Consider the following 16,980-nt stretch of genomic DNA (forward strand, 5'->3'; position numbering starts at 1 on the left):
GGAGGAAAGGTGAGTGAACTATTAAGGAGCAACTTGCTCTTACCAATGGCCTCTGGAACCCTGGCAGGAGAGCCCTCAACCACCACAGATACTTGAGTTGGCAGGGAGAGCTGCTTAGAGAAGTGGTAGGGGTAGCAAACCAGATGATGTGGAGCCCAGGGGGTTTGGTGTGGGAGTGTCTGTAGTGGTGCACAGCCAGGGACGGCCATCCCCCTAGGCTCGACTTGCTCCCGTGGGAGACTTCAGTCCTAGGGGAACTGTTGGTCCCGAACTCTGCAGGGTGGTCTTGCCCATCAGATGGGGCTGGTCTATCCTGAGCACCCCTTGGTTGCCTGGCCTCTCCTAGGGCCCAAGTCTGGCCATACCTGCTTGCAGGGCAGCCTCAGGTGACCTGGGGGCCCCACATCATAGCTTCTACACAGACCATGCTTGATGGGGGAGAGCTCCACTGGGGCAACCCTATGCCACACACCAGCCCGCATGCCCCCTCCCCATACTGCAGCTTCCCCAGGACCCACTGCAACTCTCCACAATGCTTTACTGGCTTGTGTCTGCACTGGCAGGTTTTGCTTTCCTTTTTCCATTAAAAAGTGGGCTAGCATGTAGGAGTGCAGCCTGTCCCTCGCTCCCACCACCATTGCAGATGGAGCCTTGGTGGGCACACAGCCAGCCAGCCCCGTCCCTGTCAGTGCCCCACCCTTGCCCTAACACTGTGCAGAGAATAGCAGATCCTCCCATATCTTGAGTGACCACTTCTGCTTGCAGGACACAGAGAAGGCACCTAGACCTTCAGTGTCCCAACCCTGAGTCATCACCACCTCCACCATGACTGCGCAAAAGTTGCCAGTAGGGGCCCCAGCTCTGCCTAGCCATGTTGCCTCTGCCACCTTGGTCAATGCCTGCAGGGAGGCAGGTACCCTGGCACTGGCACCTGCTAGCATTCTGCCACAGGTGACTCTGCCACAGCTGCTGTACCCACTGCTGCTGGCACATGTGAACGGGGATAGATCCAGCTGTCACTGCACTATGAAACACTTTGGCTTACACCACCCAGCCAAAGTGGAATGGCCAGCAGTCTGGGAGCATCTTGGCCTACCCAGTACAGTGGATTCCTAACCTTGAGGAGCCAGAGAACAAAGCTGGGGCCCAATACAAGTCCCCAAGTTGTGTTAGAGTGCACAGTCCAGGAGTTGAGAGCTGAGCACTGTCCCCTAAAATGTTCCAGAAATGAATCCAGCTGGCTGAATCCACCTTATACCACAATCAAACATTCAAGGTCATCAAACAGGATAAAAGGGAAAAAAAAACCCATCCAAAGGATATCAACCACAAAGATGGAAGAGTGACAAGCCCACAAAGATGAAAAAGAACCAGCACAAGGACCCTGGCAACTCAAAAAGCCTTCTTTCCTCCAAATGACTGCATTACCTCTCCAGCAAGGGTTCTGAACTGGGCTGAGAGGGCTGAAATGACAGAAATAGAATTCAGAATATAGATAGGAATGATGATCATTGAGCTACAGGAGTACACTGAAAGCTAATCCAAGGAAGCTAAAAATCAGATAAAACAATGCAGGAGCTGATAGACAAAATAGTTAATATAGAAAATAATGTAACTGACCTGACAGAGCTGAAAAACACTCTACAGGAATTTCAGAATGCAATTGCAAGTATTAACAGCAGAATAGACCAAATTCGGGAAAGAATCTCAGAGCTTGAAGACTGGCCTTCTGAAATATGACAGTCAGATGAGAACAGAGAAAAAAGAATGAAAATGAATGAACAAAACCTCTGAGGAATATGGGATTATGTAAAGAGACCAAATCTACAACTCACTGGTGTCCTTAAAATAGATGGGGAGAATGGAACCAACTTAGAAAACATATTTCAGGATATCATCCATGAAGACTTCCCCAACCTAACTAGAAAGGCCAACATTCAAATTCAGGAAATGCCGAGAACCCCAGTAAAATACTTCACAAGAAGATCATCTCCAAGACACATATTCATCAGATTCTCCAAGGTCAAAATGAAAGAAAAAATGTTAAAGGCATTTAGAGAGAAGGATCAGGTCACCTACAAAGGGAAGCCCATGAGACTAAAAGTGGACATCTCAGCAGAAACAAGCAAGAAGAGGCTGGGGGCCAATATTCAACGTTCTTAAAGAAAAGAAATTCCAACAAATAATTTCATATCCAGCCAAACTAAGCTTCATAAGCGAAGGAGAAATAAGATTCTTTTCAGACAACCAACTGCTGAGGGAATTTGTTACCACCAGACCTGCCTTACAAGAGCTCCTGAAGGAAGCACTAAATATGGAAAGAAAAGACCAATACCAGCCATGACAAAAACACACAAGTACACAGACCAGCGACATTATAAAGCAACTACATAAACAAGTCTGCAAAATAACCAGCTAACATCATAACAGGATCAAATCCACACATATCAATACTAACTTTGAATATAAATGGACAAAATTTCCCAATTAAAAGGCATAGAGTGGCAAGCTGGATAAAGAACCAGGACCCATTCATATGCTGTCTTCAGAGAGACCCATCTCACATGCAGTGACACAGATAGGCTCAAAATAAAGGGATGGAGAAAAATCTACCCAGCAAATGGAAAACAGAAAAATAGTGGGGGTTGCAATCCTGATTTCAAACCAACAAAGATTACAAAAGACAAAGAAGGGTATTACATAATGCTGAAGAGTTCAACAAGAAGACCTAACTCTCTTAAGTATATATGCACCCAACACATGAGCACCTAGATTCATAAAGCAAGTTCTTAGAGACCTTCAAAGAGACTTAAGACTTCTACACAATAATAGACGGAGACTTTAACACCACACTGACAGTATTAGACAGATCATCAAGACAGAAAATTAACAAAGATATTCAGGACCTAAGTCAGCACTAGATCAAATGGACCTGATAGACATTTACAGAACTCTCCACTCAAAAGCAACAGAACATACATTTGTCTCATTGCCACATGGCACATAGTCTAAAATTGACCACATAATTGGGACACAAAACACGCCTCAGCAAAATCACTGAAATCATACTCTCTCAGACTACAGCATAATCAAATTAGAAATCAAGACTAAGAAATTCACTCAAAACCATAAAATTACATGGAAATGGAATAACTTGCTCCTGAATAACTTCTGGGTAAATAATGAAATTAAGGCAGAAATCAACAAGTTCTTTGAAACTAATTAGAATAAAGATACAGCATACCAGAATCTCTGGAACACAGGTAAGGCATTGTTAAGCGGGAAATTTATAGCACTAAATGCCCAAATCAAAAAGTTAGAAAGATCTCAATTTAACAGCCTAGCATCACAACCAAAAGAACCAGAGAACTAAGAGCAAACCAATTCCTAAACTAGCAGAAGACCATGAAATAACCAAAATCAGAATTGAACCAAAGGAGACACAAAAAAACCATTCAAAAGATCAATGAATCCAGGATGATTTTTTTGAAAAAAATTAATAGACTGCTAGCTAGACTAACAAAGAAGAAAAAAGAGAATATTCTAATAAATACAATCAGAAATGAAAAAGGGGATATTCCCTTTGACCCCAAAGAAATACAAATAACCATCAGAGAATATTATGAACATCTTTATGCACATAAACTAAAAAATCTAGAAGAAATAAATAAATTCATGGACACAAACACTCTCCCAAGAGTGAACCAAGAAGAAATGGAATCCCCAAACAGACCAATAATAAACTGTGAACTTGAGTCAGTAACAGCCTACCAACCAAAAAAAAAAAAAAGCCCAGGACCAGACAGATTCACAGCCAAATTGTACCAAAAGCACAAAGAAATGAGGCCAGTGGTTGGGCACAGTGGCTTACACCTGTAATCCCAGCACTTTGGGAGGCTGAGACAGGCAGATCACGAGGTCAGGAGATGGAGACCAGCCTGGCCAACACGGTGAAACCCCATCTCTACTAAAAATACAAAATTTAGCCAGGCGTGGTGGCATATGCCTGTAGTCCCAGCTACTCAGGAGGCTGAGGCAGAAGGATCGCTTGAACACATGAGGCGCAGGTTGCAGTGAGCCAAGATCGCACCATTCTACTCAATCCTAGGTGACAGAGTGAGACTCTGTCTCTAAATAAATAAATAAATAAACAAAAAGTAGGCTTTATCTTTGGGGTACAAGATACCATCCTGCACCAGCCAGAATGGCTATGATTAAAATGCCAAAAAATAACAGATACTGGCAAAGGTTGCAGAGAAAAATGAATGCTTATATACTGTTGATGGTAGTGTAAATTCCACAACCATTGTGGAAAGCAAAGTGGCAATTTCACAAAGACGTAAAAACAGAACTACCATTTGACCCAGCAATCCCAATACTGCATATAAACCCACAGGAATATAAATTGTTCTACCATAAAGACACATGCTTGCATAGGTTCATTGCAGCACTGTTCACAATAGCAAAGACATGGAATCAAGCTAAATGCCTATCAATGGTAGACTGGATAAAGAAAATGTGGTACATATATACCATGGAATACTATAAAAAAGAATGAGATCATGTCTTTTGCAGAAACATGGATGAAGCTGGAGACCATTATCCTTAGCAAACTAACACAGCAACAGAAAACCAAATACCACATGCTCTCACTTATAAGTGGGAGCTACATGATGAGAATGCATGGACACATAGAGGGGAACAAAACACACCGAAGCATATCAGAGGATAGAGGGTAGGAGGACAGAGAGGATCAGGAAAAATAACTAATGGGTACTAGGCTTAATACCTAGGTGATGAAATAGTCTATACAACAAACCTCCATGACACAAATTTACCTATATAACAAACCTGCACATGTACCCCTGAACTTAAAATAAAATTAAAAAAACAAATTAAAAAACCCGGCCAGGCATGGTGGCTTACACCTGTAATCCCAGCACTTTGGGAGGCCGAGGTGGGCGGATCACGAGGTCAGAAGATCAAGACCATCCTGGCTAACACGGTGAAACCCCGACTCTACTAAAAATACAAAAAATTAGCCAGGTGTGGTGGTGGGCACCTGCAGTCCCAGCTACTCGGGAGGCTGAAGCAGGAGAATGGTGTGAACCCGGAAGGCAGAGCTTGCAGTGAGCCAAGATCACGCCACTGCACTCCAGCCTGGGCAACAGAGCAAGGCTCCATCTCAAAAAAAAAAAAAAAAAGTGGTAAATATATACAATGAAACATTATTCAGTCTTTGAAAGGAATGAAATTCTGACCCATGCTAAAACATGGATGAGCCTTGAAGACATTATGCTGAGTGAAATAAGCTACTTACAAAAGGACAAATACTGTAATTACACTTACATGAGGTATCTAGAGTAGTCAAATTCATAGAGACAGAAAGTAGAATAGAATGGTGGGTGCCAGGGGATAGCAGAGGGGAGAATGGGGAGTTATTTTAATGATTACAATATTTCAGTTTTGTAACATGAAAAGAGTTTTGGAGATGGACAGAGTTCTGGTGATGGTTGTACAAAGATGTGAATGTACTTAATGTCACTGAACCCTACACTCAGAAAATGGTTAAGATGGTCAATTTTGTGTTATGTGTATTTTATCACAATTAAAAATATAAAGTTTTTATAAAGTCAGCTGAACTTTTTAAATGATGGTTGCAGCTAAACTTTTTTAAAGCCTATATTTCTACTCAAACACAAGTCCTAATGATGATACCAAATGGAACTTACTTGTATGCCAGAGCTCCAGCAAAGTGCTTCTGGATATACGTGTCCATCACAGGTCGAAAGTGAAAATACTTGATGTCTCGGAGCAGGTTGATGATGAACACCTGGGAGATATGGAGAGTAAGCCATCAGGGTACACTGGAGGCCTCAGATCTATCCCCAGCAGGAAACAGAGTCTTCCTTCTCCAAATAATGGCAAATTGTCAGTGCTTTCCTCTAGCATTCCCCACGGGTAGTGAATGTAAGATTTCCATTCTGTGTCTGTATTTCTGTCTTGTCTTTTCTCTAACACCCCAGCCTCCTGATTCAGACCCTGGCTCATCAGTCTCTTCCTGTATTTACTCTGAGCCTCTCCCCTCACAATAATGCTGGGTGGTACAATACATATCAGGGAAAGGCAAAACAATATGCGTGTAGATGGCATAAACAATAAGGTATCCCCAAAAACGTGGAAAAGAGAGGAAAAAAAGCTTGTCCTCGGAGCCAAATCAGCCTATGAAACACTGTATCCTTCAGAAATGGGGCTGGTGGACAGGCAAATTAGGAAGAAGAAGAGCCGGAGGGGCAAACTCATTGCAACTCTCACCTCTGCTCCCCATCTATGAGAGTATCTGGCTCTTCTTGAACGTACCGGCTCTCTGTGGGACTGGATATATTATGCAAAATGCACTAAACATTCAAATCACTATCCATTTTCATTAACCAACCTTCTGAGACTCTAGTTCTGAAACAACTGCATAGATTCTGGACCTGCACAGGTCTCTAGAGACCAGCATGGGTAAGTCTCTGCTTTTCATGATGGTTATATCCTACTTTGTAAGCGAAAAAATGGGCCATCTGATTTATTGTATTACTCTCTGGGTTTCTGACCTCATGGAGGTCACTATTTCACAGGCCAGGCATACTGCAATAGTGATGAGATGGAAGATCCAGAAACCATAAAGCCAAGGTCTGGACTTGATTGTGTTGGATTCTTCAAGTTTGATCTGCCTGGTTGGTTGCTTGGTCTTCCTTGGGTGACACTCTTTAGTCCCTTTTCTATTGGAAACATCTATATCTTGTGCTGATTCACTCTAATAAATTGCTTCCCTTAAATTTTCTGAAATATATGACAGGAATAATTAATAAAAGTAAAGAGTCAGGAAGGTGACTTACCAGAGACTGAAAAACCAACAGGCCGTACTTCTCTGTATTATCATCCAAAATCACAAAGAGTGTATCTAAGATGTCCTGCAGAAACTGAAACAACATAAAAAGCAGAGGGCTCAGGTCTCAGGACCTTACATGCACAAACTTCCATGAACCAATGAATTTAACTTCCAATAAAAAAGGGAAAGATCTCTTAGGATCTCAAAATACCAGTTAAAAATCATCTAGTACCCTGACCCTCCACCCAGCTAAGTGATAACTAGGTGCACTTGAGGTGTTGGCTTATAGCCCAAAGGGCCCCAAGAAAGACTTAGAGAGGCTCTTCCTGTTGGGTGAGTGATACATTTCTAAGGAAAGGGCAATGACCTAAAAACCATAGAACACCTATGCAGAATAGCAATTTTGATATAAAAACAATCTAAGTGATACTGATGCCAAATTTATTTTGAGAAAAAGAGCTTACTGGTATCCCCAAAAGTTCAGTAGTCTCTTGCTCTCCACTGTGACCTAACTATATAGAGTATATTTGGATAAGGGTGTGGCAAGTTAGGCTTTACCTACAGACACTATTTTTTGGTCTAAGAATTAGTATTACAGGAGAAGGGAGAATGCATTCAATGAGGGCTGTCAATGGGGGTAAAAAATGTGGCAGTATTTTTGTTGTTGTTTGAGCATGTGCCTATTTTTGAGATGCAAAAACAAAGGAAGAGAATAATAAATATTGATGGACACTTGCAGCCTTCAAAAATCAAGTCTATCCTTCTTCCAGTTTAAAAGATACGATGTTTACAATTCATTTCTGAAAAATATGAGGTGTAGATAGGGGTAATAATGATGGGTCAAGACTGGCTATGGGTAGTGGTCTTTGGGGCTGGGTCAGAGATACATCTAAGGTTCTTTATACTATTCTGTATACTTCTGCATATGCTTGAAATCTTCCAATAAGAAGTAAAAAATATTTCAAAATGCTAGCACATTCTCTTTACATTCTCTTCTAGCTAGCTGGAGACAAATTATTGATGCTAAAACTAGATATGCCAGTAGGATGTTCTCTTCTCAGGAATATAAAAGCTCACCCTTGAAAAGGCAACAGACTTCTTAATACCTTGTTTACTGGTTGATGTTTTCAATATTCTTAGAAGGAAAATATGAGTATGATTTATCTTAAGTTTTAAAACTAGCATTAGATTGCTTTGAAGAGTTTAAAAATTTTTATGATAATCTGGTCACATAATTAAAACAAAATTCATACATCAACTTCATGAAAGTACACAGTGGTACACAACTTTTCCTGACTTGGAAACACTGTATTGTGTACTATTGAGTTAATGGAGCTGTGAAAGCAAAGTTAGATGGTGCATTTGTGCTAATTCATTTGACAACTGTGATGGCAAAGCTAAGAATGTTCATTATGGACAGGATGCCTTCTCCAGATTTAATCTCTAGCCTACATTCCATTACTCTTGCTGATAACCAAAAATACTTCTATTTTCCTCAGTAGAATTCAGTCCACTGTGTAGGATTCACCTGATGGGCTTTCACCACCAGGAAGTGCCTGGTGTTTTTATTGAGCTAAGGGGAAACACTCTGCCCAGAAAAACCCTATGAAGGCAACTGGGGACTGGCAGTGTTGATGTCAGCCTGCTAAAGCCATTAGATAGGAAATGTCACAAAGGTACTTGGAGAAGGCAGTTAACGTAGGGGTAAGGAAGGAAGGTATTACGGACTCCAAGTGAGAGACTAGACAAAATCAGCAGGTACAAGTTAATGAGCAGTATTTAGAGTTCTTAACATCAGGAGAGTAGAGCCAGAAAGATATCAGGCTTAAATATAGTTTTTAAAAGTTAATAAACTGATATGCTATATACCTTTTTAAAAAAGGAGCTAACAAAAAAATCCCAAAGTATGATTCCTTGAGTATGACCCCCAAAGCAAAGGCAACAAAAACAAAAACTGATACAGAAAACAGACAACTCATGGATTGGGAGAAAATATTTCCAAACCATGTATCTCTGATAAGGAACTAATATCCAAAATGTATAAGGAACTCAAACAACTCACTAGCAAGAAAACAACCCAATCAAAAAGATGGGAAAAAGGACCTAAGTAGACATTTCTCAAAAGAAGATACACAAATGGCCAACAGATATATGAAAAAATGCTCATCATCACTAATCATCAGGGAAATGCAAATCGAAACCACAATGAGATGTCACCTCATCCCAGTTGGGAGAGCTATTACCAAAAGATAAAACATAACAAGTGTTGGTGAGGATGTGGAGAAAAAGGAATTCTTATGCACTGTTGCTGGGTATGTAAATTAATACAGCCATTATGGAAAACAGTATAGAGGTTTCTCAGAAAACTAAAAATAGTATTACCATATAAGCCAGCAATCCCACTACTGGGTATATGTCCAAAGAAACTGAAATCAGTAGCTGAAGATGTCTTAGACATCTTCAGAACATGGGAGAGGTCTGCACTTCCATGTTCACTGCAAAATTCTTAATAGCTAAGATATGGAAACAATCTAGGTGTTGATCAGCAGATGAATGGATTAAGAAAATGTGGTATATGTTAAAAAAGCCAGTAGCTTTTCTCTACACCAACAATGTTCAAGCTGAGAGCCAAATAAAGAATGCAATTGCGTTTACAGTAGCCATACACAAAAAATACCTAGGAATACATCTAACCAAAGTGGTGAAAGACCTCTACAAGCATAACTACAGAATACTGCTGAAAGAGGATGGGTGCGGTGGCTCAGGCCTGTAATCCCAGCACTTTGGGAGGCCAAGATGGGAGGATCACTTTAGGTCAGGAGTTCAAGACCAGCCTGACTAACATGGTGAAACCTTGTCTCTACTAAAAATACAAAAAAAATTAGCCAGGCGTGGTGGCACATGCCTGTAATCCCAGCTACTTGGGAGACTGAGGTAAGAGAATCACTTGAATCTGGGAGGCAGAGGTTGCAGTGAGCCGAGATCATGCCATTGTACTCCAGCCTGGATGACAGAGGGAGACTCCGTCTCAAATAAATAAATAAATAAATAGAAAGAAAGAAAGATACTGCTGAAAGAAATAATAAATGACACAAACAAATGGAAAAACATTCTGTGCTCATGGGTTGGAAGAATCGATATTGTTAAAATGGCCATACTGCCCAAAGCAATCTATAGATTCAACACTATTCCTATCAAACTACCAATATAATTTTTCCCAGAATTAGAAGAAACTATTCCAAAATTAATACAGAACTGAAAAAGAGCCCAAATAGCCAAAGCAATCCTTGGCAAAAAGAACAAAGCTGCAGGCATCACATCACCCCATTTCAAACTATACTACAAGGCTACAGTACCAAAAATGCATCATACTGGTACAAAAACAGACACACAGACCAATAGAACACAACAGAGAGCCTCAAAATAAAATGGCCTACCTACAGCCATTTGATCTTTGACAAAATCAACAAAAATAACAATAGGGACAGGACTCCATACTCAATAAATGGTGCTAGCAGCAAAGGAAATATCAGTGGAGTAAACAGACAACGTTCAGAGCATGAGAAAATATTTGCAAACCATGCATGCAACAAAGGATTAGTATCCCGAATCTACAAGGAGCTCACGCAAATCAGCAAAAAACCACAAATAATCTCATCAAAAAGTGGACAAAGGACAGACATGAATAGGCATTTCTCAAAAGAAGACATACAAACAGCCCACAAACGTATGAAAAAATGTTCACCATCATTAATCATCAAGGAAATGCAAATTAAAACCACAATCAGATACCACCTCACTCCTGCAAGAATGGCCATAATTGAAAAGTCAAAAAACAACAGAAGTGGGTGTGGATGTGGTGAAAAGGGAACACTTTTATACTGCTGGTGGGAATGTAAATTAGTGCAACCACTATGGAAAACAGTGTGGTGATTCCTTAAAGAACTAAAAGTAGATCTACCATTCAATCCAGCAATCCCACTACTAGGAATCTACCCAAAGGAAAAGAAGCCATTATATGAAAAAGATACACACGCATACATATTTATGGCAGCACAATTCGCATCTGCAAGGATATGGAACCAACCATTAGTAAGGTAGTGAGGGATAAAAGACAACATACTGGGTACAGTGTACACTGCTTGGGTGATAGGTGCACCAAAGCCTCGGAATTCACAAATAAAGAACTCATCCATGTAACCAAAAACCACCTGTATCCCAGTAACTATTAAAATAAAAAAAAAAAAAACATAAAAAAAGAGTGTAACAATTGGCAAAAAATGAATGGTGCTGAGATAGCTGGCTACAAGCAGTTAAGGTAGAGGTAAGAACATTCTTCCTCAGGCAGTATATTTACATTGTGTGGAAATTAACAATTTCCTTCCCACTGACATGCTGCAGCTACTACATTATTCATGCTGAAGAATGAAACTGGACCCCTACTTTCACTATGAACAAAAATGAACTCAAGACGGACTCAAGATTTAAGTGTAAGATCTCAGACTATAAGAATCCTAGAAGAAAACCTAGGAAACACCATTCTGGACATTGGCCTTAGGAAATCATTTATCACTAAGTCCTCAAAAGCAATTGCAACAAAAACAATTGACAAATGGGACTTTAATTAAACTAAAGAGTTTCTGCCTAGCAAAAGAAACTATCAACAGAGTAAACAGACAACCTACAGAATGGGAGAAAATATTTGCAAACTATGCATCTGACAAATGACTAATATCCAGAATATATAAGGAACTCAAACAACTCAACAAGCAAAAAACAATTCCATTAAAAAGTGAACAGAAGACATGAACAGACACTTCTCAAAAGAAGACATACAATAAAGTGGCCAATAAACATATAAAAATGCTGATTATCACTAACCATCAGAGAAATGCAAATCAAAACCACAATGAGATACTATCTCACAACAGTCAGAGTGACTATTAAAATGTCAAAAAGCCTGGGTGTGGTGGCTCACTTCTGTAATCCCAGCACTTTGGGAGGCTGAGGCAGGCGGATCACTTGAGGTCAGGAGTTGGGGACCAGCCTGGCCAACATGGCAAAACCCTGTCTCTACTAAAAACGTGAAAATTAGCCAGCATGGTGGCACATGCCTGTAATCCCAGCTACTTAGGAGGCTGAGGTAGGAGAATCACTTGAACCCAGGAGGCGGAGGTCGCAGTGAGCCAAGATCACACCACTGCACTCCAGTCTGAGCAACAGGGCAAGACTCCATCTCAAAAAAAAAAAAAAAAAAAAAAAAGTCAAAAAATAACAGATGCTGGTGAAGCTGCAGAGGAAAGGGAACTCTTTTTTTTTTTTGAGACAGAGTCTCACTGTCGCCCAGGCTGGAGTGCAGTGGCACGATCTCGGCTCACTGCAGGCTCCGCGCCCCCCGGGGTTCACGCCATTCTCCTGCCTCAGCCTCCCGAGTAGCTGGGACTACAGGCACCCGCCACCTCGCCTGGCTAATTTTTTGTATTTTTAGTAGAGACGGGGTTTCACTGTGTTAGCCAGGATGGTCTCGATCTCCTGACCTCATGATCTGCCCGCCTCGGCCTCCCAAAGTGCTGGGATTACAGGCGTGAGCCACCGCGCCGGAAAGGGAACTCTTATACCTTGTTGGTGGGGATGTAAATTAGTTTAGCTCCTGTGGGAAGCAGTTTGGAGATTTATTTAAAAAACTTAGAACTACCATTTGACCCAAATCTTATTACTGTGTATATATCCAAAAGAAAAAAAAAAGTCATTCTACCAAAAAGACCCATGCACTCAAATGTTCATCACGGTATTATTCACAATAACATAAGACATGGAATCAATCTAGGTGCCCATCAACAGTGAACTGGATAAAGAAAATGTGGTACATAGGTCAGGCGCGGTGGCTCATGCCTGTAATCCCAGCACTTTGGGAGGCCAAGGCGGGTGGATCACGAGGTCAAGGGATCGAGACCATCCTGGCCAACATGGTGAAGTCTCGTCTCTACTAAAAATGCAAAAATTTGCTGGGCGTGGTGGCACGCACCTGTAGTCCTAGCTACTCCGGAGCCTGAGGCAGGAGAATCGCTTGAACCGGGGAGACAGAGGTTGCAGTGAGCCGAGATCACGCCACTGCACTCCAGCCTGGTGACAGAGTGAGACTGTGTCTCAAAAAAACAAAACAAAACAACAACAAAAAAAGACAATGTGGTACATGTACAGCATGGAATAGCATGCAGATAAAAAAGAAGAAAATCATGTCCTTTGCAGCAACATGGATGCAGCTGGAGTTCATTATTCTACAGAAACTAGCAAGAACAGAAAAACCAAATACTGCATGTTGTCACTTGTAACTGAGAGCTAAACATTAGGTACTCGTGGACATAAGGTAACAATAGACACTGGGGACTACTAGAGTGAGTGGGGAGGGACGGGGACAAGGGTTGAAAAACTGTTGGGTACTATGCTCACTACCTCAGTGATCAGATCATTTGTAGCTCAAACCTCAGCATCATGTAATATATCTATGTAACAAACCTGCACATGTACCCACTAAATCTAAAATAAAAGCTGAAATTATAAAATAAAAAAGGAAAACATGGCATATAAACACAATGGAATGCTATTCAGCCTTAAAATGGGAGAGATCCTGCCATTTGAGACAACATGGATACAACTGGAGGACATTAAGCTAAGTGAAATAAGGCAGGCACAGAAAGACCACACGATCACACTTATATGCGGAATACAAAAAATTGAACACATAGAAGTAGAACGTGCAATGAGGAATACCAGAGGCTGAGGGAAGGTTGTGGTCATTCTGCAATCATTCTACTTTGTAAACATATATTCTGCACTGTTAAAACATCATATTGTAACCCATACAGATAAACAATTATTATTTGTCAGTTAAAAATAAAATCAAAAATAAAAGTATTCCAAAAGAGGAAAAGGAAGCTAACAACAACAACAACAACAAAAATCTGATGAAACAGTCTCAGAGGGTTATTGGCAAAAATCATGACAAAGTAAGGTCTTCTGCCCAGATTCTTCCTCATTCAGTACGTTTAAGTTATATGGAAGACATACCTTAACAATTTCCTCCCCACTGACATGCCGCAGCCGCCCTAGTACATCCATGATCCGGTCGGGGAAGGCCTTCCACTTCAGCAGAGCTAGAAGGTCCACTAGAAAGCAAGCCCAAAAGATGATTAACCCTTGAACCCTGGATATTCTATTTTTTTTTTTTTTTTTTTTAGACGGAGTCTCACTCTGTTGCCCCCAGGCTGGAGTGCGGTTGTATGATCTCAGCTCACTGCAACCTCTGCCTTGCGAATTCAAGTGATTCTCCTGCCTCAGCCTCCTGAGTAGCTGGAATTACAGGCATGTGCCATCATGTCCGGGTAATTTTCATATTTTTAGTAGAGATGGTGTTTCACCATGTTGGCCAGGTTGGTCTTGAACTCCTGACCTCAAGTGATCTGTCCGCCTCGCCCTCCCAAACTGCTGGGATTACAGGCGTGAGCCACCGCACATGGCAAAACCCTGGCTATTCTAAGGTCAAGCAAGGCCCAGACTCTCCCAGTCAAGGACAGGTGGAATCTAGAGGAACAGAACTAGCTGCAAGCATCACCACAGACTGAGTCCAAGGCCAAAGACTCATCTGTGAACTCTGGATGTACTGTGGAGCTACTAAAACCATGGAAAACCTTGTAGGCTGCTATTGCTGAGTGATTCCTTCAACTTCAAATGAAAAGAAGCCCATTATTATGGCATCAAGAAGGAATAATTTCTCTCTCCCTTCACATGCACTAGTAATGTGGAGTGAACAATGGAGGAGGGTGGAGGGCACCACCCTGCAGGCATTATCACCTACCATTCTGGGTGAGTTTGGTAGAGGAGAGCTGAGTGGAGATGAAGAAAGACTCTTTGGTGCTGCGCTGGAAGATGAGGCTAGAAGGAATATTAGGGCAGCCATTGTAGTCCTCTTTGCAGCAGGGCAGGCCCAGGTACAGAGCATGGTTATTAAATGTGCTATTCTCATCACACTGTAGGCAAAAACGGAGAAAAAAATGTCCCCTGAGCCATGCAACATGCAAAAACCAGGTCCTAGGAATTTCTGGGCTGATATTTGCTCTCATCTTCCTAAGGCTGAACGTTGGGCCTCAGGTCCTCTTGGAAGAGTACTTCCTGTTCAGAAACTCCCTAGAACAGCTCATGTGCCTTTTAAACAGAATATGGTGGGGCATGTGGTTGCCACCTAATGTGCAAGTAACCTTGGGTGGCAGCTATGCTATGACAGTTGACAGTACCATGATCTCAAATAGCAGGTCTAAGAATGTACTAAACAAGACCACAATGGCAATGAGGGGTTGGTAATGGATTTCCATCCAGTGAAGCAAGAAGTAGAAAACAAAGAACCTGTTGGCATTACCTGTGGGAGGAAGGCCACTGCACTTAGAAGACAGAAGCCTGCCCACAGATGTCCCACTGTCACCCACCAGTGCACTTCCCTGGGTCTTCTGGCCTGCCCAGTGAAAACCACCTAACTGAGAACCATGTGTGAGAGTGGCCTCAGGGCAGGTGAGGGGTGGAGATGAAAGGCAGCTAGGCTTCATACCTTGTACACATAAAGCTCGTGAATATCATCTGAGAGGGTGGTGCCATCGTCACGCATCAGGGGTGAGAATGCAAAGCCAAAGAGTTTCTTTTCCCCTTTGTCCTTTGCTGTAATCAGAGCCAAGTATTAGTTGTTTTTTGCCTTCCACTCTGCTTCCTCATGGAAATTCTCCTGTGCTTATCACCTATGCTCTTTTGTTCCTCACCTCTTTCATTAACTAGGTGGCAACCTGACTGCAGGAATGATGAGAAATGTACTGAAATGAGTTTCCATTCATACTCAAGGCATATAGGCTACCTAGACCCAAAAAGAAACTAAATTGCTGGTCTTGATGAACTAGGGTCTCTTTAATAAGCAGTTTAATAATGGTACAAAGGAATACTCAAAGCAGAATGACAATGGATAATAATTTCAGACAATAGGTTAGACACCAGGAAGGGCCAACACAAGACTTCGTGGTTTTGAATCACTGCTTTTACAGTCACAAGAACAGCCTCTGGTGACATCCCATCTCTGAGTATCTGTTTATTCCTAACTCTTCATTTTCTTGTCCAAATAATAAGAATCCACTTAATTCTGTTCCAGAGAGGTGAGAGTTATATTTATATTCTCAAGGGAATGTGGGGAGGAAGTCTAACTCACTGGAACAATGTCTGAACTCAAAGCGCAGATGGGAGCCCCGGAACCGGTCAATGGGGATAGGCAATTTGATAATTTCTCCCCAGCGAGGACTATTACTGTGGTAGAGGACAAAGGAGTGGTAGGAACTCCTATTTGGCTCTCCTGAACCCAAGCTGATGCAATCCTGGAAGAAAGAAACAAAATAAGATGTCATCTTCCTAGTAGGAATGTCTGGATTTCTGTGTCACTAGGACACTTTTCTTCCTCTTGTCTAAAGGTCTCATTTTTGCTCTAAGAAAAATCTATAAGATAAGAAAATGCATTTGATTTAAATTCAATACTTTTGGAAGCAGTTACATAGATGGTATATGAAATCAGTAGTCACAATGCTCCTTGTTTTCTTTGGGGTGAAAGTAACCACACGTACTCCTCAAAAACAGAGAGAAGCGGGGTGGTGCATCTAAATCACCAAGGTAGGCTCTTCATCCTCACTAAGAAGAGAAACAACAAGCTGCATGAGAAAAGTCAACTCTATGTAACATTTTACCAGATCAGAAAAAAAATTAAATTACAAAGTGGAGAGAGCCTGTTTTCTAATTGTCCTCAGTCCTACATTGGACTGGCATTTTAGGTCACCCCTGGCTGACTTTCTTTAGATATAAACAAGTTAGGCCAGATTTAACTTAACCCATCTCCCAAATATTGCCATGAAGATGCAGTCTCAATACTGCCCATGCCCTTGTCTGGACAACAGGAAGCTTTGGGACACATAATCCAGAGTAGGTCCCTATCCACACAGGGGTGATGTGTTCAGCTGACCATTCTCCTGCCACTGGCATGCTCCATGCAAACAGTGAACAGGCTTAGGTTCTTGAGTTAAGTT

The 16,980-nt window shown here is 41.5% G+C and overlaps 1 protein-coding gene across 7 annotated transcripts in view; it reads right to left on the bottom strand.

Moving 5' to 3' along the window:
- Positions 1–16,980, bottom strand: part of DOCK3 (dedicator of cytokinesis 3) — a 677,098-nt gene that overhangs the window by 138,835 nt on the left and 521,283 nt on the right. For all 7 annotated transcript variants that reach the window (XM_055275673.2, XM_055275643.2, XM_055275636.2 and 4 more), the window contains exons 16-21: positions 16,119–16,281; positions 15,477–15,583; positions 14,733–14,904; positions 13,946–14,043; positions 6,885–6,968; positions 5,733–5,833 (exon numbers count right to left, since the gene is read on the bottom strand). In XM_055275673.2, the coding sequence (XP_055131648.1) occupies positions 5,733–5,833; positions 6,885–6,968; positions 13,946–14,043; positions 14,733–14,904; positions 15,477–15,583; positions 16,119–16,281 (725 nt within the window). The remainder of the gene's footprint in view (positions 1–5,732; positions 5,834–6,884; positions 6,969–13,945; positions 14,044–14,732; positions 14,905–15,476; positions 15,584–16,118; positions 16,282–16,980) is intronic.

Source organism: Symphalangus syndactylus, chromosome 1, assembly GCF_028878055.3.
Source record: "Symphalangus syndactylus isolate Jambi chromosome 1, NHGRI_mSymSyn1-v2.1_pri, whole genome shotgun sequence".
Classification (NCBI taxonomy): domain Eukaryota; kingdom Metazoa; phylum Chordata; class Mammalia; order Primates; family Hylobatidae; genus Symphalangus; species Symphalangus syndactylus.